Source organism: Dasypus novemcinctus, chromosome 4 (genome assembly GCF_030445035.2).
Source record: "Dasypus novemcinctus isolate mDasNov1 chromosome 4, mDasNov1.1.hap2, whole genome shotgun sequence".
Lineage (NCBI taxonomy): Eukaryota > Metazoa > Chordata > Mammalia > Cingulata > Dasypodidae > Dasypus > Dasypus novemcinctus.
This window is the reverse complement of record NC_080676.1, coordinates 18,770,879-18,783,929: the sequence shown is the minus strand read 5'-3', so window position 1 is coordinate 18,783,929 and position 13,051 is coordinate 18,770,879. Positions and strand designations below refer to the sequence as shown.

Here is a 13,051-nt window from a genome sequence, read left to right as displayed (position 1 = left end):
TGGGGGATATTTTATAACTTGTTGCAGATAGAAAGATCAATAGACTTTATTATTATACATAACTGACATTAGTATACAAGGTATATAATTGATTCATGTAGGCCACTCATACCATTACCTCTGGGGCTTTATATAATAACATCAAAAAAAAAAAGTCAAGGAATAGATGGCTTGCTGGGTGGTCCTCCAAGAATCACTATTAAGTACATTGAAATGTTTCCAAACATTGCCTTCCAGTAATCCCTCTACCATACTGATAACATCATTCCTATTAAACTGTTGGGCATGGGGGCACAGAGTATGGAGAAAGGAAATAAAAATGAAATAAAAGTTCTCAATATGAGTTTTGTGAACACTTGAAGAAGGGGTCAAAAGGATTCAACTGGAACTAGAGAAAGGCAAAGTTGAGAAACAATTTTATAGACTAAATCCTGGTAACAATGAATATTACCATAAGGAGAAAGGCTTCAAAATACGTTGATTTAGCTAGACTGCCAAAGAAAATGAAGAGGCAAATGACTAAAATCAGAAATTGAATCAGTAATCAAAAACCTTCCAACAATAAAAAAAACCTTCCAACAAAGAAAAGACCAGGACCAGACGGCTTCACAGGCAAATTTTACCAAATATCCAAGAAAGAATTAAGATCAATCCCGTTCAAACACTTCCAAAAAATTGAAGAGGAGGGAATACTCCCTAATTCATTCTACGAGGCCAACATTCTAAAAAGAAGAAAATTTGTGATCAATCTCTCTTATGATTATAGATGCAAAAAAAACTCAACAAAATACCAGCAAACCAAATCTGACAGCACATTAAAAAATTACACACCACAATCAAGTGGGATTTATTATATCTCGGATATTCAAAGGTGATTCAGATATTCAAGGGTGATTCAACAGAAGAAAATCATTACTGTAACAGAGCACATTAACAGAAGGAGGGGGAAACTTCACATGATCATTACTTTAACACAGGGAAAACATCTGACAAAATCCAGCACCATCTTGATTTTTAAAACTAGGAACAAAAGGAACTTCCTCAACATGATAAAAGGCATATATGAAAAACCCACAGCTACCATTATATTTAATAGTGAAAAACTGAAGGCTTTCCCTCTAAGATAAGGAGTAAGACAAGAGTGTCCACTGTCACCACTGTTACACAACATTGTACTGGAAGGTCTACCCAGAGAAATTAGGCAAGAAAAATAAAGGCATCCAAATTAGAAAGGAAGAAGTAAAAGCTTTTCTGTTTGCAAGTAACATGATCCTATATACAGAAAACCCTGAAAAGTTCACAACAAAGAAAGCTAGGAGAGTTTATCAATTAATTCAACCAAGTGGAGGGAGGGGTAAAAGATCAATACTCCAATGTCGGTAGTGTTTCCATACATTAGTAATGAACAATCAGAAAAAGAAATCAATGGGGGAAATTTCCAATTACAATACCAACTAAAAGAATCTAATATCTCACAATAAGTCTAATCAAGGATGTAAAGAACTTATACATAGAAAACTATGAAGCATTGCTAAATAAAATCTAACAAGACCTAAATAAATGGATTGGAATATTTACCTAAATATTGGTAAGATGGCAATCCTACCCAAAGCAATTTATAGATTCAATGCAATCTCAATCAAAATTTCAACAACTTTGCCGCAGAAATGGAAAGCCAAATTTATATGAAAGGGTAAAGGGTCCCAAATAGCCAAAGCCATCTTGGAAAAGAATAACGAAGTTAAAGGACTGATTTAAAAACTTATTACAGGGAAGTGGGTATGGCTCAAGTGATGAGGACTCCGCCAACTTTATGGAGGACTTGGGTTCAATCCCTGGGGCCTCCTGGTGAAAAAGAAGTGAAAGTGCGCCTATGCGACAAGCCAGTGCCCGCGCGGTGAGCCGAGTGGCCGTGTGCACCCGCGTGATGAGCCAAGTGTCCATGTGGTGAGCCGAGTGCCCGTGTGAGTGCCTGCATGGCGAGTCCAGTTCCACGTGGTGAGCCAAGTGCCTGCATGACGAGATGAGTGCCCACGTGGTGAGCCAGTGCCTATGCATCAAGCTGAGTGCCTGCGCAGTGAGCCAGTGTCCGTGCAACTGAGTCACGCAGCAAGATGATGACACAACACAACAGAGACGAAGGGGAGAGGCAAGGTGAAGTGCAGCAGAGACTGGGAACTGAGGTGGCGCAGATGACAGGGAACCTCTCTCCACATCAGAGGTCCCCAGGATCGAATCCCGGTGAATCCTAGAGGAGAAAGAAGGAAGAGAAGACAAAAAGAGAAATAAACACCGAAGATCACAGACAGTAAAAACACCAGAGCATGGGGAGAGAGGGAGGGAAAGAAAAATAAAATTTATTACAAAGCCACAGTAATGAAAACAGCATGGTATTGGCACAAGGATAGAAAATAGACCAACAGAATCTAATTGAGAACTCAGAAATCAACCCTTATCAATTACGGCGAACTGATTTTGACAAAGGAGCAAAGACTACTCAATTGGGAAATAATAGTCTCTTCAATAAATGGTGCCAGAAGAACTAGATTTCCATTTGTAAAGGAATGAAGGTGGATACCTACCTTACACTATATATTAAAAAAAAAAACTCAGAATGGATCAAAGACGTAAATATGAGAGGCAGACTATTAAACTTCCGGAAGAATGTGCAGAGAAGCATTTTCAGGACCCTGTGTTAGGCAATGGTTTCTTAGACTTCACACCCAAAATGCAAGCAAAAAAGAAAAACATACAACTTGGACCACATCAAAACTAAAAACTTTTGTACTTCAAAGGGCTTTTTCATTAAAGTGAAAATGACAAGCTACATAACCAATGGTAGGAAATATTTGGAAACCACCTATCTGATAAGAGTTTAATATCCAGAATATATAAAAAAATATTTTCAACTCAACAAAAGACAACCCAATTAATAACTGGCCAAAACACTTGAATATGAACTTCTCAAAGATACAAAAATGGCCAAAAGCATGTGAAAAGATGCTCAACATCACTAGCCACTAAGGAAATGCAAATCAAAACCACAATGAGAATCATTTCACACACAAGAATGGGTACTATTAGGAACAGAAAATTACAAGTATTGGAGAGAACGTGAAGAAACAGGAACACTCTTTCATTGCTAGTGGGAATAGAAAATGGTACGCTCGCTGTGGAAGCCAGTTTAGGAGTTCCTCAGAAAGTTAAGTATAGTGTTACCATATGACCTGGCAATTCCACTTCCAGTATTTATCCAAAAGAATCAAAAGCAGAGATTCAAACAGATATATGCCCAACAATGTTCACAGTGGTATTATTCACAATTGCCAAAAGATGGAAGGAACCCAAGTGCCCATCAACCAATAAATGGAGAAACAAAAAGTGGTATACTCAAACAATGGAATATTATTCAGCCATAAAAATGAAGTCCTGATACATGCGACAACAAAGGTGAACCTTGAAGATATCATGTTGAGTGAAATAAGCCAGACACAAAAGGACAAATGTTTTATGATTTCACTGATATGAAATAATTAGAATAAGCAAACTCATACAGGCAGAATCTAGAATACAGGTTGCCAGGGAATGGGCAGGGGTTGGAAATGATGAGTTATGGCTTAAAATATACAGACCTTCTTAAATATATATATATATATATATATAAATACATATAAATATAAACATCTTCCCCAGGGGAAGATGCTGGGGTGAGTAGGTTTTTTGCCAGTCTTAATTGAAGTCTAAGGAAACATGAGCTGAATTTGAACTCAATATTTTTCAACAAAAGTCTATGAAAGAAGACTTGGTTGCAAAAATAATAATATATTTCTTTATTTTTACATACACTTAGCTTAGAAGAGCAAGGGTACAAATCAACAAAAAATGGACCCAAGGCTTGGATGAAAATCCTGCATTCAACAAATAATGTTAATAGACAAGAAAGTTAGCTTGATTCAGAAAGAGATACATCATGAGTTTTAAAAGTACCAAGAAATAAGACTGATTTTGCTATGGCAAAATATTAACATCTTCCTCAAAAAAAAAAAAAAAAAAAAAATTTTTTTTTTTAAAAGAAGCAACCCAATACAGAAATCTGGAAACATCAAGTAATAAAATTCTGGACCATATGGAATGACGTTCTTTTAATTAAGCATACTTACAAAGTATTTGCTTAAAGTGTTCCTGGAATGAAAGAAAATGATTGTCATGTCTCCAACAATAGTGAGTTGATGTTGCCTCTTGGAATGAAAATCAGTCTCCAGCTTTAAAAAAAATATATGGCTTCTTTGAGAAATTCATATGTCTTGAAGCGTTTTTACCTTCTGGACAATTAAATGGATTCAGATCAAAATGAATGAACAGTACAACTATATGGTAGGGTGAGCAGCCTGAAAGCATTTGTTAAACATATATTCAATATGAAAATCCTTTTACTTGTTTCACCCGGCACTCAATTTTTAAAAATTGTCTCATACGCCTTGAAGTTATTTTTCAACTGGTGCCTTCAAGTCAATGATTTCTTTCGACTGCAGTAAAGAAGATAGGGCAAGAAAAATGCTGCAGTGCCATCTTCTGGCAGGACGTTCAAGAAATCCCTTAGTTCTAGTTCCACAGCAACAACTGACAATGTTTCTGTTCATAGGAAAGAACATGAGTTAGAACTGAAAATTTATCTTTTAAACAATTCTGCTCCTACCAATCCATAAATTAGAAGCTAGTTCAACAAAACTAGCTAGTTTTAACAAAATCGTATAACTCCAAAGAAAAAAAACCAACAGTATCTTAAATCCACAGACTATGGTTTTACCAGTTTCTTATTTAATGTTTTATAGGATATTCCATTAACTGTGGAATAACATTGTTGAATAACATTTTCCTAAGTTAGTTTCAATTATATTTATAAAACACTAGTATCATAAAGATTTTCATATTTTAATAAGCACAAATCTGTCTTCCTGTCCACTTATCTTTTTTTCCCAAACTGCAAAATAATGTACTCCATGAACACTTTCAGTATTAAGTTCATCAAACATTTTTGTAAAGATTAAGTATGCAATTCTATGATTCTATTACTTTCTTGATAAATACCTGCTGCCCTCTCCTAGGAAGAGAAGGGGGCACCTTAAGAACAGTGTTCCCAGTAAATAACTCATTGGCCTTCTAACATTTTCCACACTTTAGTACATTCCCTGGTGACCTTCGCATGCCCACCATTTGCTCTATAGGCAGAGTGACTGCAATATACAATCTCTTGGTCAGGTGTGTATACATCCATCCAGAAGTCAGCCATCTAACACTCAGCAGTCAAAATCATACTGTGCCTTTGTTGGTAGCAAGTTAATGAACTGAGCAGCAGAGGTATGTGGGAAAGATCCCTGACTCTGGAATCAGAAAGACTTGAGCAGGAATCCAGTCTCTGCCATCTACTAGGCGGGTGGCTTTCAGAAAATCACTTAAGTGTCCTAGTCCTAATTTCCTCATCTGTAATGTAGTGGTACCATCAGCTAGCTTTCAGCATCAGGGTGAGCATTAAATTAGAAAACAATGATGCATATCTGATATACAATAAGCCCTTAATAAATGGCAACTACTAACTAGCTCGCAAAACACCCAAGAAAAACACAACTTATTGATGCTTTCCTATCAAACCAGTTTATTCAGTCTAAATGTGGAGCCTATAAATAGTTCTCTAAGTACAAAAAATTGAGAGTAAGGGGCCAGTACAGAGTAGTTACAGAGCCAACAAAAATCTCGCCACTACCCAATTCTTCTCTTTTCCTCACCAGTGAGGGCCTAGTACAGGTAATAAATTTTCCTAATTCCAAGAACAAGGTCAAATCTTTTTTTTTTTTTAATTTGAAATACAACTTTATTCTGATTCTAAACGTAAAGGAATGGGAATGACAGTAACAAACAAGACTTCACCACTGAATATTGTGATGTGACTGCAGCAGTCTTATATTTGAAACTCAAAAGGAAACAACTGAGTTCCAAAACAGCTAAATCTGCAGGTCCAAAAAATGAAGGTATTTTTTTAACTGCCACATTCACTCCGAAGCCCATTCATCTCGTTCAGCATCCCAAAGGTTAAGTACATGTTCTGCTTAGCTATATAATAAAGTGGCAAACATGCTGCACCACTGACATCACAGGACAGTTGCCTATAAAACTAGACTTCTGACGCTGGGCTCCAGCTTCATTTTCTCACAGGTCAGCATCCTCATCCGGCAGAGCAGTTGCCTGAGCAGCCTCTAAGTCACGTTCATACTGTGCCGCCAAAGCTGGGTCCATGACAACCTCTGGTGGGGCAAGGGCAGGCATGGCCACAAACTCCAAGTTAGGGTCTCCACTCAGCTTTCTAGCAAGTCAAAGGAAGGGCTTTTCAAAGTTGTAGTTACTTTTTGGCAGAAATGTCATAGTACTGAAGATTCTTCTTTCGGTGGAAGACAACAGATTTTGCCTTAACTTTCCTGTCCTTAATATCTACTTTTGTTGCCACACAACACGATGGGGATGTTTTCACACACTCGTACCAGATCTCTATGCCAATTAGGCACATTCTTGTAAGTAACTCTCCATGTTACATCAAACATTATAATGGCACATTGCGCTTGAATATAATAGCCATCATCTCACAGTCCACCGAACTTCTCCTGGTCAGCCGTATCGCGCACGTTGAATTTGATAGCTCCTCTGTTGGTACGGAACACAAGGTGATGGACCTCAACACTCAAGGTAGCTACATACTTCTTCTCAAATTCACCAAATGACGTTTTACAAAAGTAGTTTTTCCAGTACCACCATCGCAAACCAATACAAGTTTAAACTGAACTTGGGGCTCTCCTTGGGCGGTCATCGTGATGGTTCTTCCAGAACAGTCTCCGTGCCCCGTCTGACTGAGGGGTGGAAAGATGGAGGAAGCGCAATTCAAATGCCGGAGACGCAGCCGACACCGGCGCGCGGGGCGGGGCCAAGGTCAAATCTTAAATGCATACAGTACTTTAAAGCTGATATGGTACTTTCATATATATCTTCATATTTAATTCCTTCTAGAATCCCTTTATGTTTTTATTTATTTAATTCCCTCATCAAAGAGGACATACAGGGACCAGTGAATAGCATGCCTGACTTACAGTTCAGAAAAGGTTAAAATAATTTAAGAAAAGCTTAAAATTATTTACTCCACTACACATACCAGCCACCCAAATCAACAAATCACAAAGGAATGACCTATCTAAATATAAATCTGACCATGCTGAAATACTGTAGCATGCCTAGAAAACATTCATCAAATACTGAAAAGTTATTTTTGTTGATGGGATTTTAGGTCACTTTTTTAAACTTTATTTTTGCAAATTATTATAGTACTAGAATTTAATAAATGAGCACAGTTTTCATTACTACAAAATAAATAACAGATTATTTCCTTAAAATAAGCAAACTACAAACTCCAGTTTCAATGACTCTGCCTTATGGCACTGGTTGTCAACCAGGGCAAGACTGCCTCCTGGGCACAATGCAATGTCCAGAGACATTTCTGGTTATCATAATTAGGGCAGAGCCAGTGGCATCTAGTGGACAGAGACCAAGATTGCTGCTAAAGGCACAGGAGACACCACACACACACAACAAATAATTATCTGGTCAAAAATGTCAATCGTGCCAAGGTTGATAAATGGTGCATTAGAGGGAGAAGAAATCCAAGCCCCTAAAGATATTATGTAAGTCCCCAACCTCCATTGCCAACCTTAGCATGTTGCAATTTTGCCTAACATTTTACTCTAGAGTTAATCTAAATTGGCTTGTTCCAGGTCACTCAGTAAGTAGCATGCATGAAATTCATTTCCAATTTTCCAGGCTCCAATCCTGGGCTCTTCTCAGTGTACTATAGCTACCAACAGAAAGACCTCCCCTGGAAATGGACCTGAAGTTCTTTGGGTGTCTCCTCTTCAAATCAATAAATAGTTACAAAATGAGTCCTGAGTGAGCTCCCTAACTGAGCTCCCTATGCTTAAGTGGCACATTTCTGGGGAGACTGTACAGTTTGAAAACTGAATGAAACACTATGCCAGTTCTCAACATATTATGGTCAGTAAAAGTAAGTCACCTAACACTTGTCCCAGGAGCCACACATACACGCAAAGAAAATATTTTGGAGAGATAGAAAAACAGAACTTTTGGAAGTACAATTATGGGTAAGTCAGGAAAAGATTGTGGGTGTGGCTCAGAAGAGGCGGAAGAGTAATTTGGTAAAATAACAATGTTAGTGAGGTGTGAAGATGTAGGATATCTACACTGGAAAGTGACCCACCACACAAATTATCAGTTCAAAATTATGCAATAAAACTGATGTAAGAGGGGCAGGGCATCAACACCTAATACCTGTAGCCTCTGAAAATTAAAAATACCAAGAAAACCATTAGGACAAAGAGTGAGTAAAAAAATCTACTCCTGGTCCATCCAATCACAAAAAACTTTAATTAAATGGGGATTCTTAAAGAAACAACCTCCCATAGCCACAGGCTCTGCCTAACACTTTATTTTCCTCAGCTAGAAAATACAATTCCAATGCTGTCAATTTCTAATATTTTATGTACCCAGCAGTCAACACAGTTATGCCTTTCATTACCAAGCTAACAATTCACAAATGATATTAATACACAATAGTACAAAAATTGATAACCAGAGATTTATAAATGATGAATTTTGAAAATTAAAACAATAACTTCCTATACTGTAAAATACTACATAATTTAGAAACACTCAATTTTTAAATCTTGAAAATCCTGTCATTTCTCAATATTTGCTTACAATTCTAGTTAGTAATAATATTCTTAATTTCCTCCATGAAATTAAGTATCCAGGTCATTAATAAAAAATTTGTCTTAATGGCTACTCAAAATTTTAAAATACTGAAGTTGTAAGATTCTGCAACTGCAATAATTTGTTAAGTATTTGAATAGATTAATTAAAAAGAACATCAACTCTTTAAGTAGAAGATGTAAGTAGATATTAGATGTGACTGGGAGAGGGGGGACATGTGAATATTGAAAATAAGCTCTCCAGATTACTCTGCTGAGGCCCTCCCTTCACCTTAGTCGAGAATCACAGGAAACAACTTTGACAAATTATGGAAACTAAAATCAAGACTCTAAAATTTATAACACAGCAAAAAAAGACTTTACCTTTTAATAATGACAGGTAGAACTGATATTTCTCTCCACCACATTTTACTCTCTGACAAAGTTCAGGAAGCAGTTTTTTCCACCATAAAGTCTATCTTAGGAAAAAAATGAGTAAGTTTGAGTTAGAGGCAAAAAAATACAGATTTTATACTCAGATTTCCAATGAGAATAAGATTGTTCAAAAAAGCACAAGGGCAAAAATACATTATTTTGGCTAAGGTGCAAACTTTGCTTTTAGAGATTTTATATGAGCAGCCAGTATTCTGTTTAAACTCTAACATAAAAGGTTTGTAACTTAAAAAGCCAATAATAATATGTATATGGTGCATGTGCATATGGCTGTTTTCAAGAAGAAACATGGGCATGTCTTGCTATCCTTTCTTAGGAAGCCACAAGGAAGGAAGGAAGAAGCAAAGAAAAAGTACAGATGTCTAAAACTCGTATTTTATAAATATGGTGCAGAAAATATCTTCCCATAGTACATAATGTTTCCCAAATCTTCAGGTAATAAGCCCACTCTATCTCCAAACCAGAGATTTTTAATGACGATAATATAACATCAACATGTACTTCAATAGCATTTAAGTACTCAAAACACAGTATTATATAGTAAGCGTATATGCTCGTTCGACCTACACACCCTAATTTGCCCCCATTTTGCAGGTGAGGCAACAGTATTTTCAAATCTGATTATCACTGAGCAGAGGTGGCTCAAGCAATTAGGTGCCTCCTCCTACATCAGACGTCCCAGGTTTGGTTCCCGGTATCTCTTAAAGAAACAGGACGAACAGACATAGCAAGTGCAAACAACAAAGGGGTGGGGAGACATAAATAAATAAAATAAATCTTAAAAAAGAAAAAAAAAGATATGTTTAGCAAACCTGATTATCAGGCCTAAAATCACAGTTTGAAAAGCATACCCGGTTCTCTTCTTTCAGCTGGTGATGGGCATAGGGAATGACAGCCTCTGGGCACCTGTCCAGCAGCGTGTCGATGCACTGCGCATGCTCTTTCAAGCGCGTACGACACAGAACATGGACACTGAGGCCAGCGAGGCTGTCTTCTGAAAGCGGCTCCAAGAACGGGATAATGGAAGCTATGTCAAATGAAGGACCACATATGAGAGACTATGAACAGAAAAGTGAAATGTTATGGAATGAGGCACCCAAAAAACTAAAGCATAACATACAGGATACAATTTTTTAAAAAGAGATTAAATCTCACTCAACAAGAACAGAAAAAGAGCACAATTTTAGAGCACAAGCACGTGGTCCTTATTTAATAAGTCTAAGTGACTGAAGTATTAATCTCAAAACACCTTATTTAAAGACAAAAGGTGTTTAATAGAAAGCAATCATTTTTTAAATAATGTGATTTTATTTGCTTTGAATGGATGGTGAATTAAAACTAATGTGACTGCTTCAGGACTCTAAGGAAATAATCGGCATTATAATCAATGATTTATGTCCAATGCCATTTACCACTAAAGTATATTTATAATATTGAAAAAGAAATAACTCTGTGTTCAACAATAGGAAACTCTCAATATAAATTATATCCAGAAAATAATGCCAGGTTTGTAAAGCACAGTCACTTGCACATACAGAAATATCTTTGGAAGGGAATCACAATTTGGAAGAGAGATTAGCTCTCTGATGGAAGGACAAATCCACCTTTTGTTTTCTACTTCACACAGCCCTGTATTTCCCAAATTTTCTATGATGAGCATGTACTACATATATAAGCAGGAAAAAATTTCACATTTAAATAAACTAAAGCCATGGTTTAGAACCTAATAATTTATGTCAGTATCATTTGCAACAAGCTGAATGACATGGAGCAGGTATTATTTCAGTATTCAGAATTTTACCAATATTTTACTTTTAAGCATTTAAAATATAAACACTATTTTGAATTCTACCTCTGAAATAATCCCCACTTCCCTTTCTCTCAGATAAAGATACAATGGTCATGCCCTAATTTTCTTTTCCTTGTACCCTTTCTGCTACAGCTTCTTCTCAGACTCACAGGAAGATATGGGATGTGAACTATTCATTCATCCTCAGCTTGATTACCTTATTTCAAATCTCTACACCATGGAATGGCTAGAAGAATAAGGTTGGTCCGTTTCTTCCATGAAACTTAATAATCACCTTCAGCTAAATAATTCCTGACAATAAGATAGCAAGGATGAAATACAGTGATAATCTCCCACTCCTAGGATATCCTGACAAGAACACAGGTGATTTCTATATCCAACTCCTAATTAATCAGAATAATAAGTGGGCAAGAAAGGAATAAGGCATGGATACCCCCAAACAGTGGTTAAAATGCAACTAGTCAAAACTTAATGCAAATGGATTGCCTAGGAAATTCTACTTGGTTTTATCTACCTCATCAAGAAGTTTAAAAATAAGTATAGTAATAAGAAACACTAAACATCACATATATCACTTGATAAGAAATATTCCAAAGGTTATGCTACTTTTTAAATTACTGCTAATATTGTCTGCTGCTTAGCATGGTGCCCCTGCCCCAGTATTAGAAATGGACTCCTCCCCACCCCGACACACACTATAGCCTCCTCTGATCAAGATCCCACACCCTCCCAGGGCTGCAGTCCACACTTCTGTTGGCTCCATCTAGACAACTACAACTGTGGCTCTAAGGAGAGGCTGCGAGAAAGACAGAGACACATAATCAAACCTGTGTGGTTTCTGCAGGGGAATGATAAGATTTTGAAAAAGCTCTCCAGGTCATTCTGAACTTCCCCATGCTTCTAGATGCAAACCAATGAGATCTTTTTGTTTCTTTATAGTGATTTTTTTTCCTAATGACTACGACTAATTGATCTACATATAATCTAGAGAGAGTTTAATTAGGAAAAGGGTTTAGAAAAGTTAAGCAGACAAGGTGTCTTTTAATAGCAAAGATCCTCAGAAAGAATGTACCCTTTTAAAAAAAACCTGAAAATGGATTTTAACAGATCACTGAATTACACTTTTTCAAGAAGTGACTAGAAATAGACGTTGAAGCTTACCAGGGCAGATCTGATAGCATTTGCTACAATTACATGACTTTTCAGTATGCATGTACGTTCCGTGAGGGCGAGGCCCCCGTCTTGCCCAACGCTGCACACCTCATTTATAGCACATGCTCAAGTAATATTCATGGAATGAACAAATCTGAGGTTAAGCCCTTAGGAAAGGCCTCTGCACCACAGGGTACAAGGGAAAAGATCCAAGAAGAATCTTTTTTGATAATTTAAGAAGTAACTTCACCTCTGGGAACTAGACATTCCTGGAGGCCAAGTCTAAGCAATAGAACTTCTCATGCGTCCCATGCCCCGTTTGACAGTTTGGTTTCTGTAAGGAGTAATTTCACCTACACCAGCTGCCAGAGGGAAAATCAGGGATTGTAAACTCTCAAGTCTAAAGGGCCACACAGATGATGAAAATGCATGAAGGAAGCAGGGAATAAGGAAAATGAACATCAGACCTCAGTCCCTGGGTCAGGAAGAAAGGGAGTGAGAGGAGGACTGGGCTGTGACACGCAGGACAGCACGAGCACTGCCCAGGGAGGGGGACCCTGCTCCGCTCCAGCCACAGGTCTCAGAGCAGCGCAGGCCCAGGATCACCAGCTCTGCCCAAGGCTTCAAGAGAAACTTCAAACTCGGAATTCTTAACATGAAATCCCAATTTTTATATGTTGTCAGCAACATTGTACAGACCAAACAAAACAGATGAGGGTGTATACTGAGTCCTTGTGCCACTGATGTACATTAAACAAACTCACACACATATCTAACCCAGCGTGAACTGTATCAAGTCGAATGAGGACTTTATTTCTCACTTCCAGTCAAAACA

The 13,051-nt window shown here is 37.4% G+C and overlaps 1 protein-coding gene and 1 pseudogene across 10 annotated transcripts in view; both read right to left on the bottom strand.

Annotated features, from left to right (window-relative positions):
• Positions 1-30: 30 nt before the first annotated feature.
• The window catches only part of HPS3 (HPS3 biogenesis of lysosomal organelles complex 2 subunit 1), a 41,730-nt gene continuing 28,709 nt past the window's right edge, over positions 31-13,051 (bottom strand). For 2 of the 10 annotated variants that reach the window (XR_011648582.1, XM_004460563.5), the window contains exons 15-17: positions 10,106-10,312; positions 9,186-9,276; positions 3,807-4,632 (exon numbers count right to left, since the gene is read on the bottom strand). Coding sequence is in view for 2 of the 10 variants with exons in the window: in XM_004460563.5 (XP_004460620.1) it covers positions 4,505-4,632; positions 9,186-9,276; positions 10,106-10,312 (426 nt within the window). In the remaining 8 variants the exon portion in view is untranslated. Of the gene's footprint in view, positions 2,249-3,806; positions 4,633-9,185; positions 9,281-10,105; positions 10,313-13,051 lie in introns of those variants that run through there. The other 8 variants (XR_011648583.1, XM_058295134.2, XR_011648578.1 and 5 more) reach the window with 7 other exon arrangements.
• On the bottom strand, positions 6,108-6,973 carry LOC139438864 (GTP-binding nuclear protein Ran-like; annotated as a pseudogene).